The 14871-nt window shown below is 42.7% G+C and overlaps 4 protein-coding genes across 6 annotated transcripts; 2 read left to right on the forward strand and 2 right to left on the reverse strand.

Moving 5' to 3' along the window:
• Positions 1 to 3370: 3370 nt before the first annotated feature.
• LOC6498635 (signal transducing adapter molecule 1) lies at positions 3371 to 7046 on the reverse strand. The gene is made up of 4 exons (XM_001963174.4): positions 6642 to 7046; positions 5736 to 6013; positions 4446 to 5673; positions 3371 to 4391 (listed from the first exon to the last, which is right to left on the reverse strand). Exons 1-4 carry the CDS (start codon positions 6682 to 6684, stop codon positions 3838 to 3840), a joined length of 2103 nt encoding a protein of 700 aa, XP_001963210.1. The 5' UTR covers positions 6685 to 7046; the 3' UTR covers positions 3371 to 3837.
• A 37-nt stretch (positions 7047 to 7083) lies between these two features.
• LOC6496885 (aurora kinase B) lies at positions 7084 to 8395 on the forward strand. Its single transcript, XM_001963173.3, has 3 exons — positions 7084 to 7353; positions 7409 to 8126; positions 8190 to 8395. Exons 1-3 carry the CDS (start codon positions 7220 to 7222, stop codon positions 8325 to 8327), a joined length of 990 nt encoding a protein of 329 aa, XP_001963209.1. The 5' UTR covers positions 7084 to 7219; the 3' UTR covers positions 8328 to 8395.
• Positions 8396 to 8602: 207 nt separating this feature from the next.
• LOC6496886 (palmitoyltransferase ZDHHC3) lies at positions 8603 to 10820 on the forward strand. Its single transcript, XM_001963172.4, has 3 exons — positions 8603 to 9186; positions 9243 to 9683; positions 9852 to 10820. Exons 1-3 carry the CDS (start codon positions 9071 to 9073, stop codon positions 10120 to 10122), a joined length of 828 nt encoding a protein of 275 aa, XP_001963208.1. The 5' UTR covers positions 8603 to 9070; the 3' UTR covers positions 10123 to 10820.
• On the reverse strand, positions 10679 to 14556 carry LOC6498634 (SET domain-containing protein SmydA-8). 3 transcript variants are annotated; one of them, XM_014906720.3, is made up of 5 exons: positions 14456 to 14556; positions 13976 to 14397; positions 12284 to 12613; positions 11477 to 11703; positions 10679 to 11419 (listed from the first exon to the last, which is right to left on the reverse strand). In XM_014906720.3, the coding sequence occupies exons 2-5, from the start codon at positions 14329 to 14331 to the stop codon at positions 10821 to 10823; spliced, it is 1512 nt and encodes a 503-aa protein (XP_014762206.1). In that variant the 5' UTR covers positions 14332 to 14397; positions 14456 to 14556; the 3' UTR covers positions 10679 to 10820. The 3 variants fall into 3 exon arrangements, with proteins under 3 accessions (XP_014762206.1, XP_032311463.1, XP_001963207.1); XM_032455572.2 differs by lacking the exon at positions 14456 to 14556 and having other exon boundaries at positions 13976 to 14399; XM_001963171.4 differs by lacking the exons at positions 13976 to 14397; positions 14456 to 14556 and adding an exon at positions 12784 to 13440.
• Between the last annotated feature and the right edge of the window lie 315 nt (positions 14557 to 14871).

The following is a 14871-nucleotide window of genomic DNA, read 5'->3' on the forward strand; positions in this document are numbered from 1 at the left end:
TCCTTTTTCCATGCCCCATTCCTCCTGCCCGGCACAACTTTGATTTGTTTAATTAAATTACACTCAGACAAAGGCCTTCAATCATTCACAGCTTTCCAATCACTCATTGGCTCTATCACGCGCTCAACTTGAACAGAAGTCAATATGCAGCTAGCTGTGTGGACGACTAGTGTGTGTGTTTGTCAGTGTTTTTGATTTAGAAACAACACAACCTACACCGCCATCCTATTCACCCATACCCCCATCCACCCACCCACTTTATTTGTAGTGTGTTCAAGTACAACTTATCCAAATGCAATGCAGCCTGGATTTGTGTGCTCTCCGTTGGCACAACTCGGGAAAACTGCCATGGAAGTCGAATTGAATCGTTAATTAATGCATGATAAATCCAAGTAGAATTGCAAGCATATCCAGTGCCTTCCAATTGTATCTATGTTGACAATAGGAAAAACAAAAAATAAATAAAATAACTCTAGACTAGAGAAAAGCGAACTACGAGTATGCAAATCTATCTTCGCCTTTGTTCAAGAATTTTCCTTTTCCAAGGCACACACAGAAAAAGTTTATTCACATATGGAAGCCAATATATAAGTTTGGTTCCTTTGGCACCCAGTTAGATTAAAAATTAGTTTATTCCGAATATCCTTTTTTACCACTTGTTAGCATAAAAGTAGGCAAACATTTTTGAAAACTCTTAATATAACTTTTTTATTTAAATATTTTTTTATTAGAGTGTTTTCTATTTTAAGCCTTCAAGAAATTGAATATTTGTTATATTTTAGCAAATATAAATGAAGAAAGAATTTAAACATGTATCTAATAAAGAGCATAAAAATTGATTGGAATACAATTTTGCTAAGAATATTATCTCTTGAACCAAAAATGAATAGTGTTTAAAATAAATAACATTTTTTAAGGCTTGTGGGCAAAATGGCGTAGAAAATGGCTAAAAAAAAAACACTTCTAAAAGACAAAAAGCATCATGACCTTCTGGAAAATATGCTGGTAATAAATTGACTTACCTGGCCCGCATGCCACTTGCACATGGTAGAAAAATGCAACTTTTAACAAATATTCAGTTCAATTTTTCAAAAGGAAAAATAACTTGAGCTGGCTTAACAAAAAATCTTTAATTGGAAAAAGAATGATACGCATTTTTAGCTGAAAACGAATAGGTTATTGAATTCCGGTTTATAAAAAACCAGTATATCTTACAAAATTTAAAGGGCATAACTTTTTAGAAAAAATTAAATGCTATTGAACAGTTTATATCAATACGTTGGTGTCATTTTTCTCATATTTTTGTAAAATAACCCACATTTTTCAGGACCTAACTAACTGTTGACTAAACAACGGCTAAAAAATAACTAAGAAAAAAGAACTATTCACAGCTTATCGGCAAACAATAGACCATTGAATAAATATCAAAAGCAAATAGCCATAAATATTTTTCTTTACCCCATTTCAGCGCGCGATTTTTTGTTGAAGCATTTTTTTTTATTAGATTTTCACCGCTTTGCACATGGCGGAAAAATATTTTGAAACATTCGCAGTGGAGGACAGACAAAAAAAAACCAAAACACGAAACAGGGAATCATTTATGCCGCTTTAAAAGCCACAAACGGCGGCCAGAAAGTCAGGGTTTCGTCCAGGACTAAGGGCATGGGGCTTGGGTTCCAGCCACATGGTCCAGGGGATTTGCAGCCGGGCACAAAAATGGCAATACGATGCATATACATAACGTAATAACGATAACGTGTAGACTTTTACGACATAGAAAACGCGAAAGGCGAGAAGCTTTACGATGCCCGCATCATTTGATTTTATTGCAAAGTGTTGAGAAAAAAAGAAGTGAAAAAACAACGTTGATGAAACCCCAGGAACAGAAACAGACAGATACGATCCATTCGAAGGGAATGAATGTGTTGGGGCGAGGATGTAAGAGGCAGGCAGGCAAGCAGGCCGTGGGGGGCGTAGGGTCGTCCTTGAGCCAGTTGTTTCTGATTAATGCCATCCGACTTGAAGGATGCAGCGAAGCACGGCACAAAATGCAAATCACCCGGCGGAATAATCAAATCGAGAACGAAACTGAGCAAAACGGCATCAAAGTTGACGACGAACGGAAGCTGCAGCACAAAGCCAACACACAATGGCGCGGCCCAAGGGCAAAGGGCGATACGACGATAGGACGAACTGCAACTGGGCCTCTTCACGTGTAGAACTGAGCAGGTGTTCGCATCCCCCCTTTCACCCTTGTGGCAAGGCCAAACAAAATCAATTAATTTAAAAAATCATCCATGCATTTGTTGACATTTTCAAAGTTAGACCCTTCGGCTCCGACTATGTGAACCAAAAAAAACCAAAGCCCGTAGAAATCAACAAATATTTGCATATGTACCTGCCCGTCTTTCTCTTGTTTTTTGTGTTTCTTTTTATTTGGTAACTTTTTTTTTGCAACTATGACATTTCGTATTTATTGACATTTTCTATTTACCAGGCTCAGACTGTCTCGCATTCTGACAGTTTATTTCATAGGATTTTTGCAATCGAACACAGGAAAAGAATTTGCTGAATTGTTGCATGTTTCCTGGCATGCGAGATACTGGCATGTGGCAAGATGGTTGCATATAATGTTGGAATCCATTTGAAAAGTTCATTGACGGGATCGGATGTTGGACAAGTAAAATAGGATATGCAAATTTTATTGACATAAGCGACAAAGTTGGTGACATGTGACTTATAGAAAAGCAAATAGTTATAAAAAAAATTAATAGTTGAAAATTTAATAACTAAAATTGGAGAGTAAAAGTCAATTTTATGAGACAACTAGTCAAATACGCAATGCCAACAATAAATAAAAATAGCCATCTAGTCGTATACTTGATTTATAAAATATGGCGTCTTGGGAAAATGGCTTCCAAAGTGTTTGCTTAAAATGTTTGTAATCTCTAAATCCTTTTATTTTGACTTAAAACTTATAAAGCAATAAAAAGTGACTAGTTTTCAGAATTTAAATGAGTAATGAGTGGGTATTTTTAAACCCTACGATAAAAATTCTAACAACCCAACGATAAAAACCAAACAAAAATCACATTTATAAGACCAGTTTTTTCCAAACCGTCTACAGTACAGCACCATGAGAGCACGTTATCCATTTAAAACGTCACCAAGGAAGCTAGAGTTCGTAGATGTTAATGCAGAAATGATAGCCTGGCTTTACTCCCCAAATCTAAGTCAAGCTGAGTTCCGTCATCGCCAGCAAGCGATTCACCTGCGACTCCTCCTGCTGGACAAAATCGATGAGGATTACTATATGAAGCGATACATAACGCTGCGCACCCAATAATTGAACATTTAAATAGTTAAGGCATCGATTTCTTAAAGGTGAATGATTTTAATGAATGTGATTCGTTTCGTTATCTTTATCAGATCATAATCCGTACAATAAACATAATACATAATAGTTATTCTCTCCTGCACTAAATACAAAGTTATACATGTTGAATATAGAATATTTATATAGTGTGTGTATCATTTCCGATTCATAAAACCCCCAAAAACGTATTCTTTGCTTGAGTATACAATACTATGCCCGAAAATTATGTAACAAAATTAAACAAAACATTCAAAATTTCTTCTTTTTTTAAATTAATTTGGCTTTTTCTCGTTTTTCTTTTTCCATTAGGGATAGTAAGAATTTTTGGTTAACTGCCGATTGCTTTTATCGTAACTGAGTTTTCATTCTTTGACAGGTTCTTTTGATAGCAAAATTTGGGCAAATAAACGCAAACTATTTAAAAGGGCTCGATTTTAATGAAAAAGTGCTTTCCAATCGTTTTATCGCTGCTGCTGGTATATAGGAATGTTATTTTTGACGGCGTCGTTCTGCATGTGATAGCCGGGCGCACCGACAGGCGGACCAGCATTCATGGACATAGCGGCCATTTGTTGATGGAGCTGACTGAACTGATCGTGTGATGGGTGCTGCTGTTGCTGCGGTGCCTGTTGCGGTGGGTGCTGCTGGGGTGGCATGTAGCTCTGGGGGTTAACCGCAGGCGATCCATTTGGTGCATATAGATTGGGGGCCGGCTGGTAGCCCTGTGGCGGCGGTGGCTGTTGGTGCTGCGGCGACATGTACACGTGGGGAGCCGGCATTGGTTGCTGCTGTGGGAGTTGAGTTTGTGGAACTGCAGGCGGACCTTGGGCGAATTGAGTTTGCGGATCCATGTGATAGCTGGGCTGCTGGGGATGCTGTGGCGCTTGCTGTGGATGCTGGGGCAGCTGCTGCTGCGGCTGGGGCTGCTGTTGCTGGCTGGTAACGGGAGTGGGCTGGGCGTTGTAAATGGGTTGGGTCACAGGTGGAGCTTGTTGCGATAGATGAGGTGGCAGGGCTGGAAATTGTTAAAATATTAGCTTCGTCTGAAAATATTGTTTAATTTACTTACAATTCATTTGCGGAGCATGTCCATTTTGATAAGTCAAGGGTACCTGACCGGGGGGATGTCCTTGGTAGCCAGTTGGAGCTACAGGACCGCCAGGAACACCAGTCGCTGAAGTCGGACCAGAGTTTGGATTATTGGGAAGGGTACCGTACGGTAGCGAGTGCATTCCAGCGAAGCTTTGGGTAGGAGGGAAGCCACCCGGTGCTGGGTAGCCTGGAGCTCCGTAGAGCGCGGCCCCCGGGAAACCAGTCGGTAGCCCAGGCATAAAACCACCAGCTGCAGCGGCAAACTGTCCGGCTGCCGCTCTATCGTCCCTCATCAGCGTGTGGTACAAGTTTATGGCGTCTACCAGATCACTCGACAATTGCGTTAACTGGGCATGCTTGCGATCTACACGTTCTAGCTCAGCGTCAATCAGTGGACCCATTTGATGGACCTCCTGCTCCAGACGCAGCATCTCATCAGTGTCCTGCGATGGATCCTCGGGATTGGCCTCGTGCAACAGATGCAGCAGCCGATCAATCTTCGTCTCGTCTATTTCCACAGGCTGGGCGGCGGCAGCAGCTGCTGCTGCTTCAGTCTTTTGCTGCAGCAACGCCGCCGATTCCTGCTCCCTCTGGCCGGCGGCGGCAGCCGATTTATGCTGCTGATTGATGTCCAAACGATCGGGATCAACGGATAGATCGGCAGTGACAAAGTTTGAGGGAAACAACCCCTCGCCCCGCTGGTTGAAGCCCTTCCACCAGTTCGGATCACTGTCATCCAACACGTGGATGATCTCCCCCGAAAAGAAGGTTAGTTCGTTCTCCTCCGCTGCCTCAAAATCGTATAGAGCACGCACTTTTCGCGGCTCCGGAGCTGGAGTGGGATTCACTTCACTGGCCGGGGCACTGGAACTGGATGTTGAAGCCCCGAACGAAGGATACAACGATGGATACGCACTAGTAGTGGCGGTAGATGCACTAGTGGTCTTTGGACTGCCTTTGGTCTCCTTCAGCGACAGTTCTATGGCCTTGGCAATGTCGTCCTCCTCCTGCTGGCTGCTAACCACATTCGGATCCTTGGGCAGAGCAGCTGCCTTCTCAGCCGCCGACTTGCCCGTCTTCTCGCCCAGATCCTTGAAGTCATATCCCTCCACGCGCAGCTTGAGGTACAAGGCGCGAATGAGATCCAACTCTTGGTCCCGCTTGTAATCGTTTTCGGCCCAGTTCTTAAGAACTTCGCGCATTTTCTGTTCAAAATAAAAGTTTGTCTTTTACGAATATCAAGTTGAAATATAATTTTCAAACTTACCAGCGACACCTTGGGCTGAGCCTTTGCCAGGAGGCGCCTGAACTCCGTCTCGAATTCCCGCGATGCCACCTCCAGGTGGAACGGCTTGCCGCAATTATTGGACAAGGCGTCGAGCAGGGTGATCGCCTGCATCACTACATGCGGATCGGTGTGGCCCATCCGCCGCATCACAGCCTTCAGGCAGTCCTTGGCCTGGCGAGGATTGTGGGTAACCTTGTCGCACACATCGATGATCAGACTCCAGTTATCAATGGTGTTAGTCTCGCTGGTGGCCTTTTCTGTAATTTCGGAAACACACAAAGAACCGAATTAGCTTATCTATGCAGAAAGTGACTCATCAGCCAGGGAACCAGGCAGATAACAACTAAATCGAATCGCAATAGAGAAAAAATCAATAAAACAGCTGGCAAATTGCATTAAGAGGTGTGATTCCATAGCTGGGTAGGTGGTAGGTGGCAGGTAGGTGGGTGGGTGAGTGGTTAGTGGAGGGTCAAGGTCAGCGACTGCCAAACGAAAACTCAAGCTCGAGTTCAACGAACGGCGCCGAGCTGCGCACAGCATCGCACATGACAGTCTTTGTTGTCTGGATAATCAAAGGAAGGGGAATTTTAAACAAAAAGAGGGTTCTAAACAAGAAAAAGCGACCACCAGGCCTTGGAAAAACATAAAAAAGCCTTAGTAAGCAAAACATGAAAATAAATATTCTAATCAGATCTGAGAATTATGGTTCTTATCTAAGACATAGATAGTTTCTCCGCAACTCCCATCAGATGTTATTGCTAACATTGAAAATATTTATATAGAAGAGTGAAAACAAGCGAGAAATTTTCAAGATAAGCGTAGAAAATAAAAAAAATTAAATGGTCAAATACGTTTTCCAACTGGAACCGTTATCGTCCGACTTACCCACATCGGCGTCGAATGGCGACGACTGCCCGAAGATTCCCATTTTTTACCAGCAAGCGCTCTTGCAGCTGCCTCCCCCAATATAATCTGCGTTGCACTAATTGTCACTCCGGGTCCCCCGATCCAAGCCAATTGCACTTTGTCTGACTGTCTCGTTCTGTATTGTTTTTTTGTTTTTCCCCTCTGACTGGGCAATCGATTTTCAGTGCGTCACGGTGTGGAATATGGTTCTGTTAGCTGCGAAAAGCTCTTGCGCGATTTTTCGATGTATAGAGGGTGGCTTGGCACGCATTTATTGGTTTAAAGGCCCCAATTAACGACTTTAACTTTGCTTAATTTTAATTTATTGTGTAAAAAAATGACTAATGACAAATGTGACCGTAATCCAGTAAGCGTTAAAAGTCCCGTCTATCGATAAATTTCTAAGCATTTTCCAGCACTGCTTAAAATTTGTCATTTCCAGCAGGCGGTCCCATTAAAATCATATTTTGAAAAAAAAACGCGCAAATTAAAAGGACGCTTTGATAAATAAAATAAAACTTGTTTGTATTCAGAGTATTTTGCATTAAAAATCCATAATGACGCTCTCGCGCACTAAGCACGCCAACCGAAACCACTTGCCGGCCTTAATGAGCAAAGTGCCAGAGGAGCACCAGGAACCGATCAAGAATATGTGTCTAAAGATGATGTCCCATGACGCCTACGGACAGCCGTGAGTATATCCGTTCCTGAATGTTGAAACCCATTTATAAATATCCTTTACGCAGATATGACTGGAGTGCCCGTGACTTCGAGATGGGTGCCCATTTGGGACGAGGTAAGTTCGGACGCGTCTACTTGGCTCGCGAGCGCCACTCCCACTATCTGGTGGCCATGAAGGTGATGTTTAAGGAGGAGCTGCGAAAGGGAAATGTTCAGAGGCAGGTGCTGCGTGAAATTGAGATCCAGTCGCGACTAAAGCACCCAAACATCCTACGCCTTCTGACCTGGTTCCACGATGAGAGCCGCATCTATCTGGCCCTGGAGATCGCCTCGGAGGGAGAGCTTTTCAAGCATCTACGCACCGCTCCAAACCACCGCTTTGATGAGCCCCGCTCCGCCAAGTACACCTACCAAGTGGCCAACGCCTTGAACTACTGCCATCTGAACAATGTGATCCACCGTGATCTGAAGCCAGAAAACATCCTTCTGACTAGCACCGACGATCTGAAGTTGGCTGATTTCGGTTGGTCGGCCCACACCCCGAACAATAAGCGACGGACGCTGTGCGGCACCCTGGATTACTTGCCGCCAGAGATGGTGGACGGCAAATCCTACGACGACACAGTAGACCAGTGGTGCTTGGGAATCCTGTGCTACGAGTTCCTCGTGGGCAACCCTCCATTCGAGTCGACCACCTCAGATGGAACCTACGATAAGATTCGTCGGCTTGAGATCCGCTATCCCTCTCACTTGTCCAGCGGCAGCAAGGAACTAATCGCAGGGGTAAGTGATTTGTGCGTTTAAAGAAGAACTACTTTTACAAAAATGCATAATTTTTCATCTTAGCTGCTGCGCAAACCCGGAGAGGGGCGAATCACTTTGGTGGACGTAATGACGCATCCATGGGTTAAGACTCAAATGGCCAAACGGGCCTTGCAACTGCAACAACTGGAACGAGGAAAGGAAAACAAGGTCAAGAATTAAATCGGAATATTTTTATCAAGGAATTTTACTTTTTATACTTAGATTTAATAAACATTTTGCTTCACAAATTGAAACTGTGTTTAATCAAGTATATTCTGCTACGAAAATTGGATAGTTAAAGTAAGCTAAACACAATAAGATAGTTAAAGGTTTAAAAGTTAAACACTATAAATTATTTTTTCCAATCAGGTTATCTGTGATTTTAAATACAATTTAAAATGTATGAGCACGCAGTAATTAGAATGAAAGGTTCAATATTAGAAAGGCTTCGGCCTGGTTGGGGCTTTTCCTTTTTACTTGTTACATTTAATTTTTTGAATTGTAAAAATATGTAAATCTAATTTATTTTGTGACCCCCTTTTCCCTACGCTCATGAATATAACGTTTTGAACGCGCTTTGATTTCCTGATTTTTTTTCAAACAACGGTCACACTGAATAAATAAATGACAATTTCAAGCGTAAAATAAACCTTTGAAAGTCGATGAAGCGCTCGATTTGCGAATTTTTCACACACCAGTAAGTGGGCATAGGACGGTAGAAGCTAAACGCGCCTCCAGCCACTTGAGAAGACTTCCATCCAACGGATTATGAACCGCTAGAGGATTCTTGGAGTACAGCAACAATTGTTATTTTTCGCTGGGGGAAGGGGCGACGGAAATCAGCCCCTTCAGTTTCTAATTGAATTAAAAAGGGGTGAAACAATAACAATTTGTCGAGCGGATTGAAAATCATTCAGTTCGAAATGGTCTTCATACGCGATCCGTGCGGAATCGCCTGCTTGGTGGTCACCTATGGCGCAGTCCTCTACGCGGACTATGTGGTCATCCGATGGATAATTCTCACTACAATGCCGGGCAGGTGAGTCATTTACGACCATTCCAAGTGCAGATTACATTTTAATCCTCTGCCCACAGTCTCTGGATGTCCTTTCATGCCGTGCTCTTCAACACCGTAGTCTTTCTACTAGCTATGTCTCACACGAAGGCAGTATTCTCCGATCCTGGAACGGTGCCATTGCCCGCAAACCGCTTGGACTTCTCTGACCACCACACCACCAACAAGAACCACCCGTCCGGTAATGGCCACAGCAGCGATTGGACAGTCTGCACCAGATGCGAAACGTACAGGCCACCAAGAGCCCACCACTGTCGCATCTGCAAGCGTTGCATTCGGCGCATGGATCACCACTGTCCCTGGATCAACAACTGCGTCGGCGAGCGCAATCAAAAATATTTCCTGCAGTTCCTTATCTATGTGGCTCTGCTATCGCTCTATTCCCTCGGTCTGATCATCGCCTCCTGGGTGTGGCCCTGCGAGGAGTGCAACCAGAACGTGATTGAGACACAACTGCGAATGTAAGTCTACTTATTTGGGAGCCCTCCTTATTTGGGATGCATGGAAGACCAGGGAAAATTACAGATTCTGATCAGGAATTTTTCAACTTCAACATTCCAAACTATTCCTTTTTAGGAATCTATTATTATTATAAAGAATACCCATTACATAAAGATTTTTCTTTACAGGATTCATTCTGTGATCCTCTTGCTGGTGTCTGCGTTATTCGGGCTATTTGTGACCGCCATCATGGTGGATCAGTTGCATGCAATCCTGTATGATGAGACGGCCGTGGAGGCGATACAACAGAAAGGCACCTACCGTCCCAACCGGCGCAAGTACCAACTGCTGGCGGACGTGTTCGGACGCGGTCATCCGGCGCTGTGGCTTTTGCCCTGCACCAGTTTGAATCATGCCTCCCGCTACCACGATACGCCCCTGCTGAGCCATGATGTCTAGGGCTCGGATATATTTTACATATTTTGTCCTTGTATTTATTGTGTGCCTGATTGTGCAACCGAAGAAACCCCACAGAACGTTTTTAGTTTTTAATATTCGTGTGATTTTTTTTTTTAATCCGCCTTTCCCTACCTTAGCCAGTCAAATTGAAACGTATTTCGTATTGTGTATTATATGCAGATTCCAACTTAATTTATGCTTTAGTTTATAATCGTTTTGAAATTATAAATATAAAGAAAGCAGCACCGAGACGTAAAGAAGCATACTCAAAAAAAGAAAAACTTGGATATTTTATAGGGAACTTTTGTGCAAAAGCTTGATCGAAGAGGCAGGGTGTAGTTCATTTCTAGCTGAATATGAATGAAGATAAGAGCTTCGGTCGGCCGAGGTATTTTTTTACCAATACCAAACTAAATAATAACATTCTACTTGAGAAGCGAAATAATCTCAATTGTATACAATACCATGCTAGGGCGTAAGTTCTTATAAACGCATTTAAGATACTCCATTATACCAAATACAAAAGAAAAGAGGAAAATAACAAACTCCAACAATGTGCAGTAATAGTCTATAATATTTGTAGTCACTTTTAAGTTGTAGAGTTTTATTTTTTAGAACCAGCACTAGACACTTTTCAATGTAACACCAGAGATTGCCTCCTGATCAGTTTAAATAAAGCTAACCGATATGATAAGTAATTAATTGAGTTCGCTTCCCAGTCCTTCGACGCTAAGTAGAAGTTGCTTTAACGCCTGAGCGGCCACTCCGCACAGGACACCCTCTTGGGAACTCTTGTCCTCGCACTCCAGGATCTCCACGCACTCCTTTAACAAATCGATGGCATCGACAAGGCGGGTGCGCAACTCTCCACCGCTCAGTCGGCTGGCAATGAAACCATTTTTCGCCAGGAGGACCAGAGGCACGTGCATCTCGTAAAGGTTCATGGCTCTGGTGCGACTTAGGCCCGGTTCAAAGACATTCAGGACACCCAGCACCTGACGGCAAAGCTCCACCTTTCGTTCCAGTTGATGTTCCGGCAGCTGGACCATCTCATAGCCCTGCACCCGACCGTACATCTCGATGAGCAGCTGCCTCAGTCCCGTTGCGATGAAGTGCAGCGGATGCAGCAAGGATTTGTACTTTCGCAGCAGTCGCTCGGCCTCCTCCAGTCGCTTTGCTCCCATTTCCAGGCCCTGTACTTTATTTACCTCGGACTGAAGAGATTGGAGGAGTGTTTCCACTTCTGCTTGGCTGCTGCTTGCTCCGCAGTTGTTGCAGTTCCAACTGGAATCTGAATCTTTAAAGAAAGTACACATTGGATTGTGCTTTAAGCCAAAAAGGATGATGGACCTACCTGTTGGCTGCCTGGGCACCTGGTAGCCCTCTGTACACTGTCCACATTTTAGGCTGGAAAAGTGGGTGCCCAGTTCAGTGGGATCCTGGCAGCGTTCGCATGTGCAGCTGAAATACTTTCCCTGCTTAAGATGCCGCTGTCTCTGAGCTGTTCCGTCCAGGGTGTAAGTATAGCTGTGGTGCAGGGGCTGTCCATCCTTCAGGTCCACCATTGCCCTCAGGCGGATTCTAAAAGGATAGTAAAGAATTATGTATTAATTCCTAAAGAATTATTGGAAGATCTTTGGAGTCTCTTAAAAAATAATTTTTCAAAGAAACGTAAACGTGAATTTGTTAAATATGAATTTCACGAAATATTTTAAATAAAAAAATGTGTGAAAAAATCAAATAAATCTTGTGGATTAAATAAAAATACAAGATACACGTGTATTCAAGAATTTCACAAATCCAAAAAACAAAGTTTTTCAAAAAATGTTTATAAATAATTATTATAATGATCGGCAAAAGTGAAAATACAAACTATACTAAGTAAAATATGTACATAAAGAAAATAATATCCCTCAAAATATTTGATAATAAAATGTTTACAATCGAAGAAGAATAAATAAATCTTTCGGTTTAACTAGAAAATTTTTTATTCTCGATGCATGAAAGTTTTTTGACGGATTGTCTAGTCTAATCTAGTAATTCTATTTCTGTAAAATATATTTTTTGGATAAATCTTTCTTGTGGTTGAATTTTGAGTAGAATGAAATATGAAGCTACTTTTGCTATTTTTTTAAAAAAGAAAATATTTTTGTAAACTTACTTGTAACCTTCACTGGGATAGATGCTTCGAGCGGTGTTGGGAACACAATTGTGAGCCAGAATACCGGTGTACGGGTAGAGACACCTCAGAGGAAATCCTCTGGTGGTCCTTGCTTCAAAGGCGTTGACTTCTAGGATCCCCACGACCTGCATGATTAGTTCCTCACTGAATCGGGATGATAGTTTGCAGGGTCCACGAAGATACTGAGCAATATTTACTCGATCCGCATGCCAGACATCAGCATCCTCTTTCCGCTCCTCTTCGTGGTGCTCCATGGGTTCCACTTGGCTGTCCCATCTCTCAGGATCTGTCTCCTTAGCCAACAGTACTCTGGAATGAACAAATATTTCAGATATTTTTACGTTACTTAATAGAAAAACTGTAGTGTCTTCTCAAGATCTAAAACATAGAGAACAATGTCTACATTATGAAGAGAAAACAATCGCTAGGATTTGAGATCGCTGCCTGGTTCTATTTTTGTTTGGCTCGCCGGTCTTCACCTCAATGGCAAAATGCAGTCCAGCTGGGGACAGTGGCTACTGCCCTTGGGCAGCGGAAAGAATCTAGCCCGGGCGTCCTGCAGAACCCGGCACTCCGCCCGGAAGTGATGGTTCCCCTCGTCCTGGGCGCATTCAGAGCACAGTGGCCACCCACATTCGCTGCAGTATTCCTCCTCCGTATCGGCATCGAACTGATAGCATCCCAGACACACCACCGGTCCATTGCATTTGGGTCCCACGGCGAACGGCAGTTCCTCAATCAGTAGACCGTGACCTACGGCTGCTCCCCTGGCCACCAGGTAACGTCCACAGACGGGACTCCATTGCACCGCCGTCCGATTTACCGACAGCGTTGGCGGCGATGTCATCTTTCTGACTGATGCTGCCCGGTGGCTGAAGGCAGATCACGGGCGTACCGCACGGGCGACGCCATCTGCCGCAGAACTATGAGTAGTCAGCCCCATCTTCTGGGTCTTGCTCAGCCATAAAGCATACAAATTTTGCAGGGAACAGTGGAAATCTTATTGGAAACTTAAAAAACATTATGTTTTTTACCTTAATCTCTAACTTAAAAATCTCTAACATGACTAAAAATTAGGAATATCTTTTCAGTTATGTATCATTTAAAAATTCTTGTTGTTAAAGACCTTGTTTTAAGAAAGAATCTATTAGAAACTAATTTATAAACAGAGGAAACTAAATGAGAATTAGAAAATAAGATTGTAAAAGAAAGTTTTCGAAAGATTCATATATTGTTTTTAAAAGAAAAAATTCTCATTGAAACGATATCTTTCGAAAACTTTATTTTTAATTTCTTATTTTTTAATTCTCCAGGGCTTGAGTTAAAGGGGGAACTACACTTTTATACTTTTCAGGTTCAGGTTAGAATAGAAGACTTTAAGAATTATTAATTAATTTCTTAACATCATAATCCTCTTAGAAAGTAATAATATTTAAATCTTTGTTCCACCGTGCTCTCCCTGCACTTTATTGTTGCCTTTTGATGTGGGCCAACAGCCGTTTGGTGCTTTGGCGTCTGCCGCCTCCTTTTGACGTCTTCAGGTTGATTTTTCGCTTTTTGGCCGGCTCACATGCGATCTCCGAGAAATGCGCCACGGCTGCCAAAACTAATATTTGGACAGTTCTGCCTTCCGACATCCCGCTCCACCCTCTGGAGCCCCATCGTACTAACCTCAATGGTGTTATGCAATCTAATTGCGTACAGACACCGTCATCGCTCACATTCCCGGCGAAAGTGACACGTGCGTTGGCGAACACCTCGCACTCCCCGCTATGATCCGTGACGTCACTGCCAATGGCACACGCCGCACATAATGGCCAGTCGCAAATCTCGCAGCGGTCCAGGGAGTCTCCATCCTCGCCGAACTGCAGGAACTGATAGCAGGCGAGGCAAACGATACCGCTGTCACGTTTCGGTCCTTGGGCGAAGGGCAGCTCCTCCAGGACCAGGTCTCCGCGCTGAACGGGCTCCGCAACGGCCAGGCAGCGCCCGAAAACCTCGTCTTGCTCCAGACGAGCCTTCAACATGCCTTCCTCCTTCACTGCATCCAATCACATGGGACTGAGTGGCTGCACTGCCCGCTGTTGGGGAATCTAAAAATAATACACTCTCTATACACATTTTATTGATTGTTTCTTTTAGTTTAATTACAATATTTGAAATAAATGAAACTAGATAAGTTACAATTTTGAAAATCCGTTACTAATTGAGGTTTAGAATACCGTTGAAAAGTCTACCTTTATAAATGTAAACAAACTTTCATCTGGCAGTATATATCTAAAGATTTGCCCAATTAGCTCCTCCATTCCTATATTTAGAAGGTAGCGCAGGGATGCAGAATAATAGAATTAATTATAGCATTCATCAGATTATTAAAAAATAAGGCTATTGTTAATTTGTTTTAAAATAAAGTGTTTAATTTATTACCAAAAAGTTTTAATCAAATCATCAAGATTCATATGTTGCTTAATTTTTTCAAACTGTTGATAAAATAATGTACATTATTTTAATACATTTTTAATATAAAAGAGGTAAAATATATTAGCCGTTATTTTAAAATGTTTAAA

This window comes from Drosophila ananassae, chromosome 3R, assembly GCF_017639315.1.
Source record: "Drosophila ananassae strain 14024-0371.13 chromosome 3R, ASM1763931v2, whole genome shotgun sequence".
Lineage (NCBI taxonomy): Eukaryota > Metazoa > Arthropoda > Insecta > Diptera > Drosophilidae > Drosophila > Drosophila ananassae.

What these genes read in the sequence shown, in the direction of transcription:
- LOC6496886 (XM_001963172.4), top strand. Translation starts at nt 9,071, where the DNA reads ATGGTCTTCATACGCGATCCGTGCGGAATCGCCTGCTTGGTGGTCACC. An exon ending in CTCACTACAATGCCGGGCAG is followed by an intron (nt 9,187 to 9,242) that starts GTGAGTCATTTA and finishes CTCTGCCCACAG; the next exon opens with TCTCTGGATGTCCTTTCATG. An exon ending in ATTGAGACACAACTGCGAAT is followed by an intron (nt 9,684 to 9,851) that starts GTAAGTCTACTT and finishes TTTTCTTTACAG; the next exon opens with GATTCATTCTGTGATCCTCT.
- LOC6496885 (XM_001963173.3), top strand. Translation starts at nt 7,220, where the DNA reads ATGACGCTCTCGCGCACTAAGCACGCCAACCGAAACCACTTGCCGGCC. An exon ending in CATGACGCCTACGGACAGCC is followed by an intron (nt 7,354 to 7,408) that starts GTGAGTATATCC and finishes TCCTTTACGCAG; the next exon opens with ATATGACTGGAGTGCCCGTG. An exon ending in GCAAGGAACTAATCGCAGGG is followed by an intron (nt 8,127 to 8,189) that starts GTAAGTGATTTG and finishes TTTTCATCTTAG; the next exon opens with CTGCTGCGCAAACCCGGAGA.
- LOC6498634 (XM_001963171.4), bottom strand. Translation starts at nt 13,151, where the DNA reads ATGACATCGCCGCCAACGCTGTCGGTAAATCGGACGGCGGTGCAATGG. An exon ending in GACTGCATTTTGCCATTGAG is followed by an intron (nt 12,614 to 12,783) that starts GTGAAGACCGGC and finishes TGTTCATTCCAG; the next exon opens with AGTACTGTTGGCTAAGGAGA. An exon ending in TATCCCAGTGAAGGTTACAA is followed by an intron (nt 11,704 to 12,283) that starts GTAAGTTTACAA and finishes CTATCCTTTTAG; the next exon opens with AATCCGCCTGAGGGCAATGG.
- LOC6498635 (XM_001963174.4), bottom strand. Translation starts at nt 6,684, where the DNA reads ATGGGAATCTTCGGGCAGTCGTCGCCATTCGACGCCGATGTGG. An exon ending in GCCATTCGACGCCGATGTGG is followed by an intron (nt 6,014 to 6,641) that starts GTAAGTCGGACG and finishes CCGAAATTACAG; the next exon opens with AAAAGGCCACCAGCGAGACT. An exon ending in ACATGCTCCGCAAATGAATT is followed by an intron (nt 4,392 to 4,445) that starts GTAAGTAAATTA and finishes AACAATTTCCAG; the next exon opens with CCCTGCCACCTCATCTATCG.